Source organism: Aptenodytes forsteri, unplaced genomic scaffold, assembly GCF_000699145.1.
Source record: "Aptenodytes forsteri isolate BGI_AS27 unplaced genomic scaffold, ASM69914v1 Scaffold146, whole genome shotgun sequence".
In the NCBI taxonomy this organism is placed as follows: Eukaryota; Metazoa; Chordata; class Aves; order Sphenisciformes; family Spheniscidae; genus Aptenodytes; species Aptenodytes forsteri.
Window position 1 is genome coordinate 1,820,485 of NW_008795128.1, and position 12,905 is coordinate 1,833,389.

Genomic DNA, 12,905 nt, shown 5'->3' on the forward strand with positions numbered 1-12,905 from the left:
AAATAATTCTTGGTCATTCTGGAATTCCCTCTGTTGGCCTTAAATCTGAAAAAAAAAAAAAAGTTTTTAATCATTAACGTTCTAATAATTATAGGGCTAGAGAATTTAGACTTTTATTTTCAAAAAGTGATGAAACATTTTACATGTATATACATATCATGTGTACACATTGTCACAGTCAGGCAATAATAATGACATTAAGGAAAACTAAATGTTACAGGAAGTATTGGAAATAGTCCATATGCCCTTCATAAAATGAGTTAGTAAAAATCATTAACGTTCTAATAATTATAGGGCTAGAGAATTTAGACTTTTATTTTCAAAAAGTGATGAAACATTTTACATGTATATACATATCATGTGTACACATTGTCACAGTCAGGCAATAATAATGACATTAAGGAAAACTAAATGTTACAGGAAGTATTGGAAATAGTCCATATGCCCTTCATAAAATGAGTTAGTAAAGTAAAAATAGCTTTCTTCCTGCTGTGTAAAAACCAGTACCACCAATGAGTATCAAAAAAAGCCTTGGTGGGGGGTTGAAGATAGCATCGGGGAAGAGGAGAGAAGGAATGGGAGTTTGAGATGCTGCCTGTCACACAATACTAACCTCTCCGCACCTGATGTTGCACTTATCTCTGAAACAGCTTGGGACTGCATCCTAACAAACTCTTTGTGCAGCTTCAGCCATAGTGGATAGTTTGAGGTAGCGATGAAGAAAACCACACAAGGGCAAAACGATGCTGTTCTTGGAAGGCAGGACTCCTGACCTGCGCAAGGACGGTCGCACATGTCTGTTGGGGTGTCTCATGCCTAGCCCCATTGCGGCGTACTGGAGTGAGGGTGTGTGTGTGGTGAGCATTGAAGCTGTGCTTGCCTTACTGCCTGAAATAACGTCGACGTTTGGAAACATTGCGATGACTTGACTGTGCAGCCCCCCTGGCTGTCAGCCTCTGCAGCTGTTTTTACAGGCTGCTTGATTTTGTGTTTTTAGTTAGCTTTGTAATTAGGACAAGCTTGATTTAGGGAAGCTTACAATGTTGAGCATAATGTTTGGGTGAATGGGCTTATTGATTGATCCTGTGTGTTGCTAATAATGTTTTTCTGACTTGGTAAGTGTATCTTAGAAGCTGTAATATATTTTGACGTAATGGGAGTCAGAGGAGCATATGGAGGCAAGTATTAATAAAGCATGTTTTCTTTCTATGTTTTGTAGCAACAGTACTGCTTATACACATTAAAAACTTAAATGTCCCCTGTGGCTCAAGGGTTTGTGGACTTTGGCTTAGAGATCCATCTTCTGCTGTGTCGTCTTTGAAAGCTGAGAGAAGTGAGGAACTGACTTGTGTGTATGTGTGTGTATTCGAACTTAAAGCTGTTTAACAGAATTGTAACTTTTTAAATAAGGTCTGGCATTTTTTACCCATTCTGTACTTCTATGTGATTAGATTTTTAAAATATTCACTGTTTTTAAGGAAGCTGTATCTATGAAATTACACGTGCAACTAGTGCAGTATGTAAGGAATTCCCTGGCAGTGTTGCATGTGTAGTTGAATGAAAGGAATCTGAACCTATTCGTTAGTGCTTGAACAAATGTGCATACACACGTGCTTTTAAAAATGTGTTGAAACATAGCAAGTTCTGTTAAATTGTAGGCAGGCATCTCATCATGCTATGCAGAAACTGATACAGTAAAGCATTCCTACCTGGAGACTTCTTTTGCAAACCAGGTGCAGACAGAGCTTTCTTTTAGCTACAACTTACTTCAACTTCTGTTATTCCTTAGGTACTCTGCTTTGGAGTTTTATAGAAATGTCTATAACTTAGGTATCATAATAAAAATCTTACCGTATCTGTGGCTGCATATCTGCTCCCCTTCTGGACACTCGTGTTCTCTTGCATGGGGTCTCTGCTGTGCAGCATCCCTCTGGATGAGGGTTCAGCACTGACCCTCCCTTATCTTCTGTGCTGCTCTCCAGGCCCTAGTCTCTCTTGTTTCTTCTTTTGCAGAAATGAGAAGCGTGATCTGTCATTCGGGACAAGGACTGATACAGCTACACAAATGGGAACTCTCATCCCCTCAGAAAGGCTAGCCTTTTAGGTATTCAGTTTGTCTATGGACTTGGTAATCAAAACATAAATAAAATGCATGGGGCAAAAGAGTCCATAGGTTTTGCTCTAGATCGCCTTTTCTCCTTCTGTTACCTGTGCTACTGGGATCTGATTCCTGAAGAATATTGCAGGTTCTCCAGGCTTTCTGCTCTTTTTCTTAATATGCTTCATATGCTCCTCTGGTAATTCTGTATTTCACTGTGACTGATTTGGGGGGGGGGAGGTTTATCTCATTTTACATGTCTTTCTCAATATCTTAGACTTCATTGAGTAACTTAAAACTGTAATTAACAGCTTGTACCTATTCTACTGAAAGGGAAAGCTCATTGCTTGCATTCTTAAGTCCCTACAAAATGATCAGAAAAAGCTAGCTCTTGTTATACCCAGCTGACTTTAACATGCTTCTATATGGTGAATATTATCAGTGCGTAGTAACAATCTGCTGTCACCAGTCTGGAAGTATTTGGTCCTTCTGGAAAACAGATTCCAGCCATACATGACACTCGGTGTGCTACTTCTGTGAACTCTGAAAGTCCTAAATTGGATACGTTCCCAAAATGGATGGCTCTCCCTTAAAAAAGCCCAAAGACTTTGTAGAGCTATCTGCAGCCGCCCTATACTCTTAAATTCTTCTTCATCTCTGCCCTGCATAGGTATAGTACTAAAAAGCAGAAGGTTTTCATGTTTTGCTTTCATCTCTCAGCTTCTTACCCTTTATTGAAAGGTTACAAACTCTCTGGAGACTGGGTACCGGATTAGGGTGAGTTTTGCCACTGCAGCAATACTGGAAAGATGACATCTTTATTTGTGGATGTAGTTGAATCTCCTTACTTAAACAAATTTTTCCCCTCCTGTGTGATGAAGAATGGAGAGCTATTTTTCTGCTGCTTTGCTTGCATGTCTGGCCATCCTGAAGCTAAAGACCAAGTGAGACTTCTTTTATGTTTTTGCAAACAGTTGCTTTATACCATGTCATTGTGATGGCAGTATTTATACGAGGCTTTGAATGTAAAGTGATGAGATGCTTCAGTTCTAGCAAGAGGTTTTTAATGTACTTTCCCTGAGCTTGAAATAACTGCTTCCCAGTACCTGCTTACAACGTGGGCCTCGTGTCCTGAACCTCTCTGTTGCAAAGTTGACTGGATTTCTTTCAACATACTCGGTGCAAATTCAAGCTGCTGTAGCCAACTGCTTTGAAACAGGTGGTGCAAGTACTAATGTTATTTTGTTAGGGATGGTGATCTTCTAGTTTTCCTGTTTCCCAGCAGGACTTTGTACCACAGACCCCTTTAACACTGACACTGCTTCTGTCAGGTAAACTGAGCTGCTTCTCCTGACCACCAGGCTAGTGTCTGTTTGCTTTCGCATCTGAGGACACAAGGTTACTCCTCTGGGGGAACCTTCTTTCAAGCCCAGTTTATCTGTGTCTGAAAACTTCACTTCCTTAGCATTTTCTTAGCCTGTCAACCCAGATTTCAGCTTAGGGGGGCTGCTGCTTTGAATTATTTGCAAGCTTCCAAAAAAATAAATTTGAAGATGCTTACCTCCTAACCACTTTACAATTCTTTATTAGTCTTTATTTAGGTTGTAGCTCACTGTAGTTTCTAACGTTCCACTTTTTTAAATTCCAGTGTGATCCTTTTTTCTGGTGTTCTAGGTAATGTGGTGCTATTTTGCACCTGAATCTTTTTAGTAGCAAAGGTGTGCCCTAGTTTGCCTGATCGTTTAGATTAGTGTTTTCCTTGCGTAGCAAGACACTGGATAGATTTCCTGTAAGTCAGACATCTTTCTGGCCTTTGGAGTTAATTAAGCTTCTGCTTCACCTAGTGAGGTTGTTACTAACCATCTTATAGATGAGAAATCAGTTAAGTGTTGTGTCTTTTTGGCTGTTGCTCAGGACGGTGCTGGTGTGCTTTCTGCCACTGAGCTGTCCTTGCTCTACCTTTCTGTCTTCAGTTCTCTGCTGCCTCAGTTGTGCCTGCTCCGTGGCTGCCTGCTTGCTGAAGTGCATGGTTTCCAGCTCCACCAGTCTGTCTTTCTTGAGTATTATTCTGCTCCCCCCCTGCCCCAGTGCTGCAGCATCTTTTCACTTATGATCTTGCTGGCTACAAACTAACTTCGTTTGGCACCTGGAGGTACTGTTTCCATGTAAGGTAGAACTGGGGGTCTCCCCTGGGCCTCTTAGGCTTAATTTGCTCTTTAGCAGCCTTTGTTCTTGCATTTCTAGGTAAACACTAAAGTCACATCTGTGTAAGAGTAAATATTCTTTTCCTGTGAACTATTGATGACTTAAATCATGTATGAATACACGAGTATCCTTTTAATAAACATCTTGAACTTGACAATTTGGTTTCTGATTTTAAAATGTCAAACTGAGTCTCTAATATTTGTTTGCAAGAACTTCCACGAACATTAGACAATGTATAAAAATTAAAAACCAGAGTTTAGGAAGACTATTGAAATCTGGACATATAATATGCATCATTTCTTTTCAAAGCATGAGTGTATTTAAAAGTTTTATCATAGTGGAGACCCCTTAGAAGGACCGTGTAGGATAGATGTGGCTTTTGTTTTTGCTGTCTCCCTTCCACCCTCCTTGTGCTTGTGAAATTCAATAAGGTAAGATTTGTAAAAGCTGAAAGGGGCAGGTTCAAATTCTGAAAAATCTAGAAGATGCATAGGAGAAGTCCGACATGCATAGGAAATTGAAAAGACTGACATGAAAACAAGTAAATGCTAACACCCTAGTGTCTGCTGGCTCAAAATTGAGAAGTAATGAAAGTAAGTTACCTCTTCAGTGTTACTGCACTGACATTTGGTTGCTATCAACCAATGCATAGTGACAGGAATGGGAAAAAAAAAAATCATTATGAGGTATGACTCTGAGGAAGAGGCGGTGGCAGTTCAAAAACCTAGTATCAGATGGAGCAATCAGAATGGATCCAGGCACACCAATTTGCAATTTGGTCAGTTCTGCTTTTGGCAGGTTCAAAAGCAAAAAATGTGGCAGCGGTGAGGTGGTGTGGGTGCTGAAAATGTGTAGGGATTTGTAGTGACTGGGCAAACAGCTGTAGGGAAAAACTGGTTGAAGGCCATCAGGGTAGACATACCCAGCTCAGGAAGTTTCTGAGCAACAAACTGTTGGAGCTTGGGATAATAAATTGAGGAAACATTACTATGTACTTTCTTTATACCATTTTCCTCTTTATCTGCTACAGAATACTTGCAAATACTTGCATAGATGGACCTCTGGGCAGACCTGGAATGACTGCTTAAATGTCTTTATGCTTATTTTGAATAGTGGCACCTTAACCAAGTTTGGGACACTATTTGGAGTCCTTTTCTGAGGATACCAAAGGTAGTGTTTTCTTCAAGGGATTATCCATAAAAGTGTGTGTATTTCTGATGATGTGTATGTGAAGAACGTGGTTAAATAGCCTATTTGTTTCCAGACCGTCTCATCCTGTACTGTGCAGGAATGCATAGAATGGGAACATGCCTCAGGAGGTCAGTTCTTTACCACCTGTACAAAAAGTGGCACTTTTTCCAATTACATTATGTTCCCCTTCTAATGTGCATTTTTTATACTGCCTTTGTTTGCATGACCACTGTTTTTCTATAGGTATTGGTCTGGGACATGCCTATGCCTCTGCAGTCTGTGTTCTTGGGTTGCTATCTGGATCTTCGAAAGAATCCATCCCAGTATCTTCTACAAAAGTTCACTTTGTCTTTTTGTCCTTTACCATCCTGCTCTATCACCATTATGACTATTGGTTCGTTCAGCCTTCCCACAGCTGTGAAGATGTTTTGTCAAGGCTTTGTTCGTGGTCAACAACTTATTTTTCAAATGATGGTGTGGTTGCAGAAGATCATGTCTGCTTTTATTAGATTACCAGGATACTGTTGTGCGTAGTTGGTCTCTTGCTAAATTACCAGAAGTCTTGGCTAAGGTTTACAGGCCCTGTAAATTAACGGGACATGTGCAAGTTTAGGTTAAAACTTATTTGTAGGGTCAGTACTGATCTCACCTGAAATTTTTAGTAAATGAGATGATTAAAACACTGGTGTGTCAGAGTTGAGGAGGTCTGCTGAACTTCCTTTCCCATCCTTGAGACCTTATGGGTAGGTGATGACCAATTGCTGCACAACTATTGATAACGTGGCGGTGTAATATTCAGTTCCCCGCTAAGAAGCATTTGAAATACCAGTTCCAAAGATGAAACATTAGATTCACTTTTCAATATATCATCAGGAATGCTGGACGTGCTGGCAGATAATATCAGCTCTTTCAGATCCTCTAGCTGCTGACTGCAAAAACTGGCTGATACTCTTCTTTTGCTCCCTGTGGCTCCCGAGTATCTCACGGTCTTCAGGCTGAAAGCTCCATTAAGGAGTTTCAGGTTTTCTCTTCTTGGACAGCAAGAGCCCAGTGACTGCTAGATATCCTGGATTAGGACATAGCCTGCTTGCTTCTTTCTCTATTACGCTACATCTCAGTCTTTTTGGCAGATAAAACAAGGATGTGCACTACTCTTTCTTCTAGCTCATCTGTTTGAGAACATCTTAATCCTTCTTAAGATCAAGGAAATTCCCTTTTCCATTGCTCGTACAGAGCAGAGCACACCTGTTCTTCTCTGCACCTTGTGCTCTGACTACTAGGATGGGCTTATGTAAAAGTGACTTAATGCTATTTGCATCGTTGTTTGACATGGAACCGTTTCTCAGGTGTACCTACTAGTTCTTTTTTCTCTGATGTAGTGGATCATCCCACCTACCACAGGTTCTGGACAGAGCATGGGATATGCAGAAGTTACAGGATAACTGAACTCTGGTGTGAAATGGGGAGGGAGGGTTTGGTCAGCAGGTGGCATCTGCCGGGGCAAGACAGTCTCGCATGTTTGCAGTGAGCAACCGCACAAAGACTGTGTCCTCTGGCCATACCGGTAGGCAGTCTTCTACTTTTCGTATGTTTTTATACACTGTACTACCCATGCTCCATCCACAAAGGGTGCTGCATCTTTTTATAGGTGTATTGCTTGACTACCTTAAATGTAGTGGTTCTTTGCTAATTTTCTAAAGGCTCAGGGGAGGGTCTTATATGAACAGTGATGTGAGGACTTTTTTTTTCTTTCTATTTATAGTATTAGGTCTTCAGATTTTTTTTTTCTTACCACATCCTCTCAGTATCCCTGTAGTGATTTCAAAAGGCTTTGAAGATAGATCAGTAACAATCCTAATGAAGAGTGTTGAGTATAAAAGGGCCAGTACCAATTGAGCAAATTTGTGAGGATGGTGTTTGGGTCCTTTAAACAGCTCGCATTTCATGAGGCATCTGAGTGGCAGTGAAGACAGCTGCAGAACCCACAAAACAGTTAAAAATGGCACATGTGTGGAAGTGTGCGACTTGGGCTTTGCCCGCCCAGTCCACTCGCACATATTAGATGTGCCTCTAACGCTGCCTTTAATGCAGTGTCCTGTAAGAACTCGAATGTGTATGCTAAATATTAGAACAGCTGTGTTCAAAAATAGACCATTTCTACCCCCCCCAACGTTGAACTTGATTTTGTTCTGATGTGAGCACAAGACTGCTGCTGCAGTAGGGGCTTAATGCTACTTACGTCGTCGTTTGACATAGCAACATCTCTCAGGGGATTTTTAAACAATGCAGCTGTTCAGGAGAGATGAAGAGGTTGAGGGTGGGGAGAGGGAAAAGGAGGAGAAATAATTTCATCTGCTATTAGGGCTATTGCGGGGGGGAGGGGAGGCAGCCAGCAAACCAGCGGGTTCAGTAGATTCATGATTCTGCATGAATGGACGGCAGGATCATGGGAGTCGTGGCTTTCCCTTGAATGGGAAGGAGCATCATGGGAATCTGGCTGCTTCTAATCTTTTTTGTGAATGATTCTTTTCCTTTAACATGGCACTGCTTTTATGAATGGTTCTGGGGGAAAAGTGCTGCAAAATCCTTCTCAAGCTGTATACAGGTTCCTTAAGGAGCACTAGGGTGGGAGTCAGGTGCAGCAAAACAGAGATGCTGCGGTGTTAAGCTACTGTTCTGCTCTTTTGAAGTCTGAGAGGACACTGTACTGATTTTAATTCAGTGTAATTGATTAAGCTTGATGGAAGCAGAATTGCTTTTTATATGAAGTATTTTTAATACTTGCTTTCTTCTATTTCAAAATGTAGTTGGCTACGTGTATTTTTCCTGTTCTGTTAAGGAAGGAGATGACAGCATATCAGAATGGTTTTGGAATGATTAAACTTGAAGTTCTGCTCTTCTTGTTCACCCACATGTTCCCTTTTTGATTTATGTTCAAAATACTAAATATTCGAGAAGTTGTATGGCACCAGCAGTGAGAATGGAAATGGAGGGCAATAAAGAATTGTTTTGCTTGGTCTGAAGCAACTCATTTACCATTTGGCTTAAGTTGGAAAAAAGTGTTCTTAAGTTGTACTTGAACACTGTTGTGTACATGCATTTTCAGATTTCAGCTTTTGTTTTTTTGATTCTGTGCAAACCCGTATAATTTGTTTTCTTGCCATCTTTGTTGTCCCTTGCAAACAAAATGCTGAATCATTTGAGAATTTGTTCTCACCAGAAGTAGCTTAATGTTGCAAACTTCTTGTGCAGGTTATGTTAAAATTCAAGGATTCCTATTGCAGAGGTGAAAATGGTAATGTGTAATATTAGCTACTTAACATAATGTTTTGTAAAACCATAATAACTGATATATTCTTAATATCTGAATGGTAATTCAACTATTTCAAACTTAAACTTTTAAAAACTTTTTTTTCTAGAGGAGAAGTACGAAGTGGAAACAAAAGTCATTGTGGCAGACTTTGGAGAGAGAGAAGATATTTACAGTAGAATCAAAGCAGGATTGGAAGGCCTGGAGATTGGTGTGTTAGGTTTGTATCTGATCTTTCTAAATCTTTCATAGTGGTGTTTCGTCTCGACGTGCCTCCTAACTTTTTCCCATATTGAAGTTTATTGAAAACAATTCACAAAAGCTAATGTTTGCCTGACTAAAGCTATGTTGCTGCATGCTGGGTATGTTTTTTAGCTTCCTGTTGATCGAGTACACGAGATGGTGCTTGCACGTGTGCTTAGGTTCCAGGAATTGTGATGCTTATTGAATGTTTTTGATGTGTTATTCTGTGATTGCTAAAGGTTCTTTAGCTTATGGCTGTGTGCACAGTGACTTGACCTAATGCTGTCTTAGAACCTAAGCGAGCTCCAGATACTTAGATTCAGCTTAGCAGTAGAGCCCTGTGGGAGAACCATTAACTTTTAATTATAGAGCTGTTGAAATTTAATCATTACAATATAGCATCAAGTAACTGGCTCCTGCTTCAAAAGTTTTAAGCATGTTCTGGTCATGTTGGTAAACTGCGGTTCTTTTGCTGGTAGCAACACAATATGCTTGAGTATGGTTTGTGAAATTGCAGGAGGTAGGTGGTGTGGTAGTCCTTGAAAAAACAAAGTGATCCATCCAGTTACTTTGTCGAATGTAGAACTAAGGTGATTTCAAGAAGGTGTTTATCACAAATTAAGAAGAGTTTAAACGTAACAGCAGTTTACCTGAATCTTTTGAGAACAGTGGTGTAAAGGCAGTTTCTTATCAGTTTTCTGGTTCTTTCCTTAGAAGCACATATACCTGTGCATATCCTGTATTTCTGTGGTTACTCAATATGGGGATGAGAACCTGTGATGGTTAAACGTAAGGCATGAAATTTTGTAAAGTTGCATAGCTCAGTCATCCACTGGTATATGTCATCTGATAAAGTACTTCTCACTACAAAATTCATTTTACTAACCTGAAGTGCAATAATTTGAGCTAGAACTGTGTTTTTTTTATTAAAAAAGCATGTTTCAAAATAAATGTTACACGCATGATGATATAGTGTATGAACTTTGCTAATGGATGAATCTTGTTGTACGATGTCTGCAAATAATGCCCAAGAAAACAGTGTCTATAAAAACTCAATTAAAAAATAGCATTAAAGGATAAAGCCCAGAATGTTCCCAATACTTCTGACAGATTTGAGTACACGCAACTCATGAGATCCAGAATTTAATTGCTATAAAAATTCAAATCCATTGAGTAACTACACCTGCCAACAATGTGGTTTTTTGTAAAGGGTAGTTGTGACAAAGCTGTGGGTGCCTTGTTTCTTGTTTCTGAAGGAAATAAGTTCCAAAGAAATTTTGAAGATTAAAATTAACATCTGTTCTAATCTGTCCCGTCAAAATCAACTCAGGGAATGTAAGGCTTGCAAGCTGCCTGTCACGTAGCAATTGCTGCAGAATAGTGTATCACTTAAATGTCTCAGAACTCCAGCAAACCTTTTACTGTGTGAGGTACGTGTCCACGCTGGAAGGGCTTTATTATTTCTTAGGCTGTGATAAGGTTATGGTGATGCACGAAATAATGAAAATCTGACTCTTCATAGTCTTGCTCAAAGTGAGCACTAAAGTGGTGAATGTGTCTCAAATTTTGTGTAAGCTTATTACAGGAAAACAAGCACGTTCCTCAAACAGAGCCTGCTTCTTGCTTTTATTTGTGTGAGCACCTTGACTAAAAACATGGTAAAAATGGGAACTGAATGCTCTAGAGTTGTGTATTCTCTAGCTGAGTTCCTCTGCTTTTTTTTCTTGCAGCCATTGTCAGTGCAGGTTTACAGAAATCTCTCTTCTAACTAATCACTAGCAGTTTTAGTAGATCTCATGCTTGGGCTCATCAGATTACATGATACGTAGTTTTTTTTCTTTTCCTCAGTTGTAGCTGTATGGCAAGAAACCACTTGCCAGTGTAATTTTTCAACACAGATGATGGCTACTGCAGAAAGACTGTATCTTAATTTTTTTACGGCAATTAATTTCATGCTTTAGTGCCTTATACTTTAAATTCTGTAGCATTTGTTGCAATCTGGAATATAGCTTTTGCTGATCTGCGTTTTTCATGTTTGTGTGAGGGAAAACATGGGTTTAAATGAGAACAGCCATAAGGGATGAATTCTCAGGTTCCAGTATATTTTCTTCTTTCAGGTCTCATCTGGAGCGGTAGGTATGAGAAGCGTTGGTAGCACAGCCTGGTTGCCAGTGATCGATGCTGATTATTTTTTTAGCCTTACACTTAAGAGTCACGGAAGTCTCCACGTGTACTGCTCAAGATCGAGCTTTTGATTATATAGTTGCACAGAGTCTAACTAAAGTACTTACAGATTGAAATCCTTGTAAACTTCTTATTTGGAAGCTTCTTCTCACCCACGTACGAAGGCTAAAAGAGTTTGCATAATGTTTTGCTGTGTGTTCAAAACAGCGTCTGTCAGTGACTTCGAACATGTGCTAGCTACAGCAATATGTTAAACAAGCAGAGGTGGGAAATCTTTCTTTTGCTGTTCTTAGATCGCTGTGATTCTCGAAAGGAGTTTGAGCTGGACAGTGTCTTACCCTGTTGTTATCCAGCTTTCTCTAGGTAAAATAGGCCTGTACAAACTGAAAACTAATTTTTGTAATGTTCTGTTCCAAACTGCAGCAAAGTATGATCTGGTAGAACATGATTGCTGAAGGTGGAAGGGTACATATCAGGGACCCAGTCTGCAGTAAGGGGTGTGAATTTTGTGCGACTGTCTCTGTAGCATGAATCATATAAATATGCTAAATTTGGAGAGAATAACCAAGGTTAGTCCCAAAACCCTGCCACAGTTCATAGCCAAAATCCTTTCCAGAGAGATGAACTGAAAAATAGTTTATTTTAGGATGAAAAGAAGGAAAAAATCTGGTGCTCTCTTGCAATAGCAAGATTGGACCTTCTTCCTTTTTAAAACTTTTCTCTCTTTCTAAATATAGCAAATGTCTGCTGGGAATTTGCCCACTCCCTGTTCTCCTCAATTCCTGTATTTTTAAAGGTTATCTAAAAGTTAAAAATTTGAAACACACAACATGACTAATGAACTAAGGGTTTCCATAAATACACAAAGATGTGGACTACAGGAGCTATCATTCGAGGGAATCTCTGAATGAAGTTTGTGTACTTTGCCAGAATCTCTCCTACGTGTTTCCCGCACGTCCTGCATCCCTATTGATTCTTAAATATCTTTCAGGTTGGATGTTAAAATGATAGCTTTTGGCACAGATGTAGGGGCCACTTTTTTTTATTTTATTTTTTTTTTTAAAAAAAGGCATCAGTACCTTTTGACGGTGTTTCTTACCGTGGTGTAGACTCCTGCCCTGGAGGTGTACAGTGCCGTTGAGCGTACATAGCACTCTGGGATTCTCTGGGGTGTAAGACACTATATAAATGTAAAATGTTGCCACAGCAACCAAATGTCACACGATTCACTTGCGTAAGATGAACAACAGATACTTAGGAAACGGAGATCCCATTTGCTTGCTTTTTTCTGTCTCCATATCAATATGCTTTATCAAGTTTGAGGCAACCAAGGCTGCAGAGCAGCATTGTTTCCTAACGGCATTGGAAGTTTTCCCCTACTTGTGTTGGGATTCGAGAATGGATATTGGTTTCATGTCTGAGAATAAAACCTCGCCAGTCTGAAGTGTTGAAAAAAATTGGGTTTAAGTAATTAATGCATCCTCTCGGTTAATTTTAAATGCTGCCAACGGGGAAAGATTTTGCAGATTTGGGGGTGAGCGGGAGAACAGCTTGCTGCGATGAACCTCCCTGTAACCAGTCCCTGACGAGGCAGCGAAAGCAAACCAGAAACCCTTTCTAAAGGCGGATAATCTCCGTCGAAAACACGGGCTGCTCGGGGCGGGGAGCTCGCCC

At 40.0% G+C, this 12,905-nt stretch overlaps 1 protein-coding gene across 1 annotated transcript in view; it reads left to right on the plus strand.

Annotated features, from left to right (window-relative positions):
• Positions 1-12,905, plus strand: part of HSD17B12 (hydroxysteroid 17-beta dehydrogenase 12) — a 94,838-nt gene that overhangs the window by 46,853 nt on the left and 35,080 nt on the right. Inside the window, exon 4 of the mRNA XM_009277581.1 lies at positions 8,914-9,024. Within this exon, the coding sequence (XP_009275856.1) occupies positions 8,914-9,024 (111 nt within the window). The remainder of the gene's footprint in view (positions 1-8,913; positions 9,025-12,905) is intronic.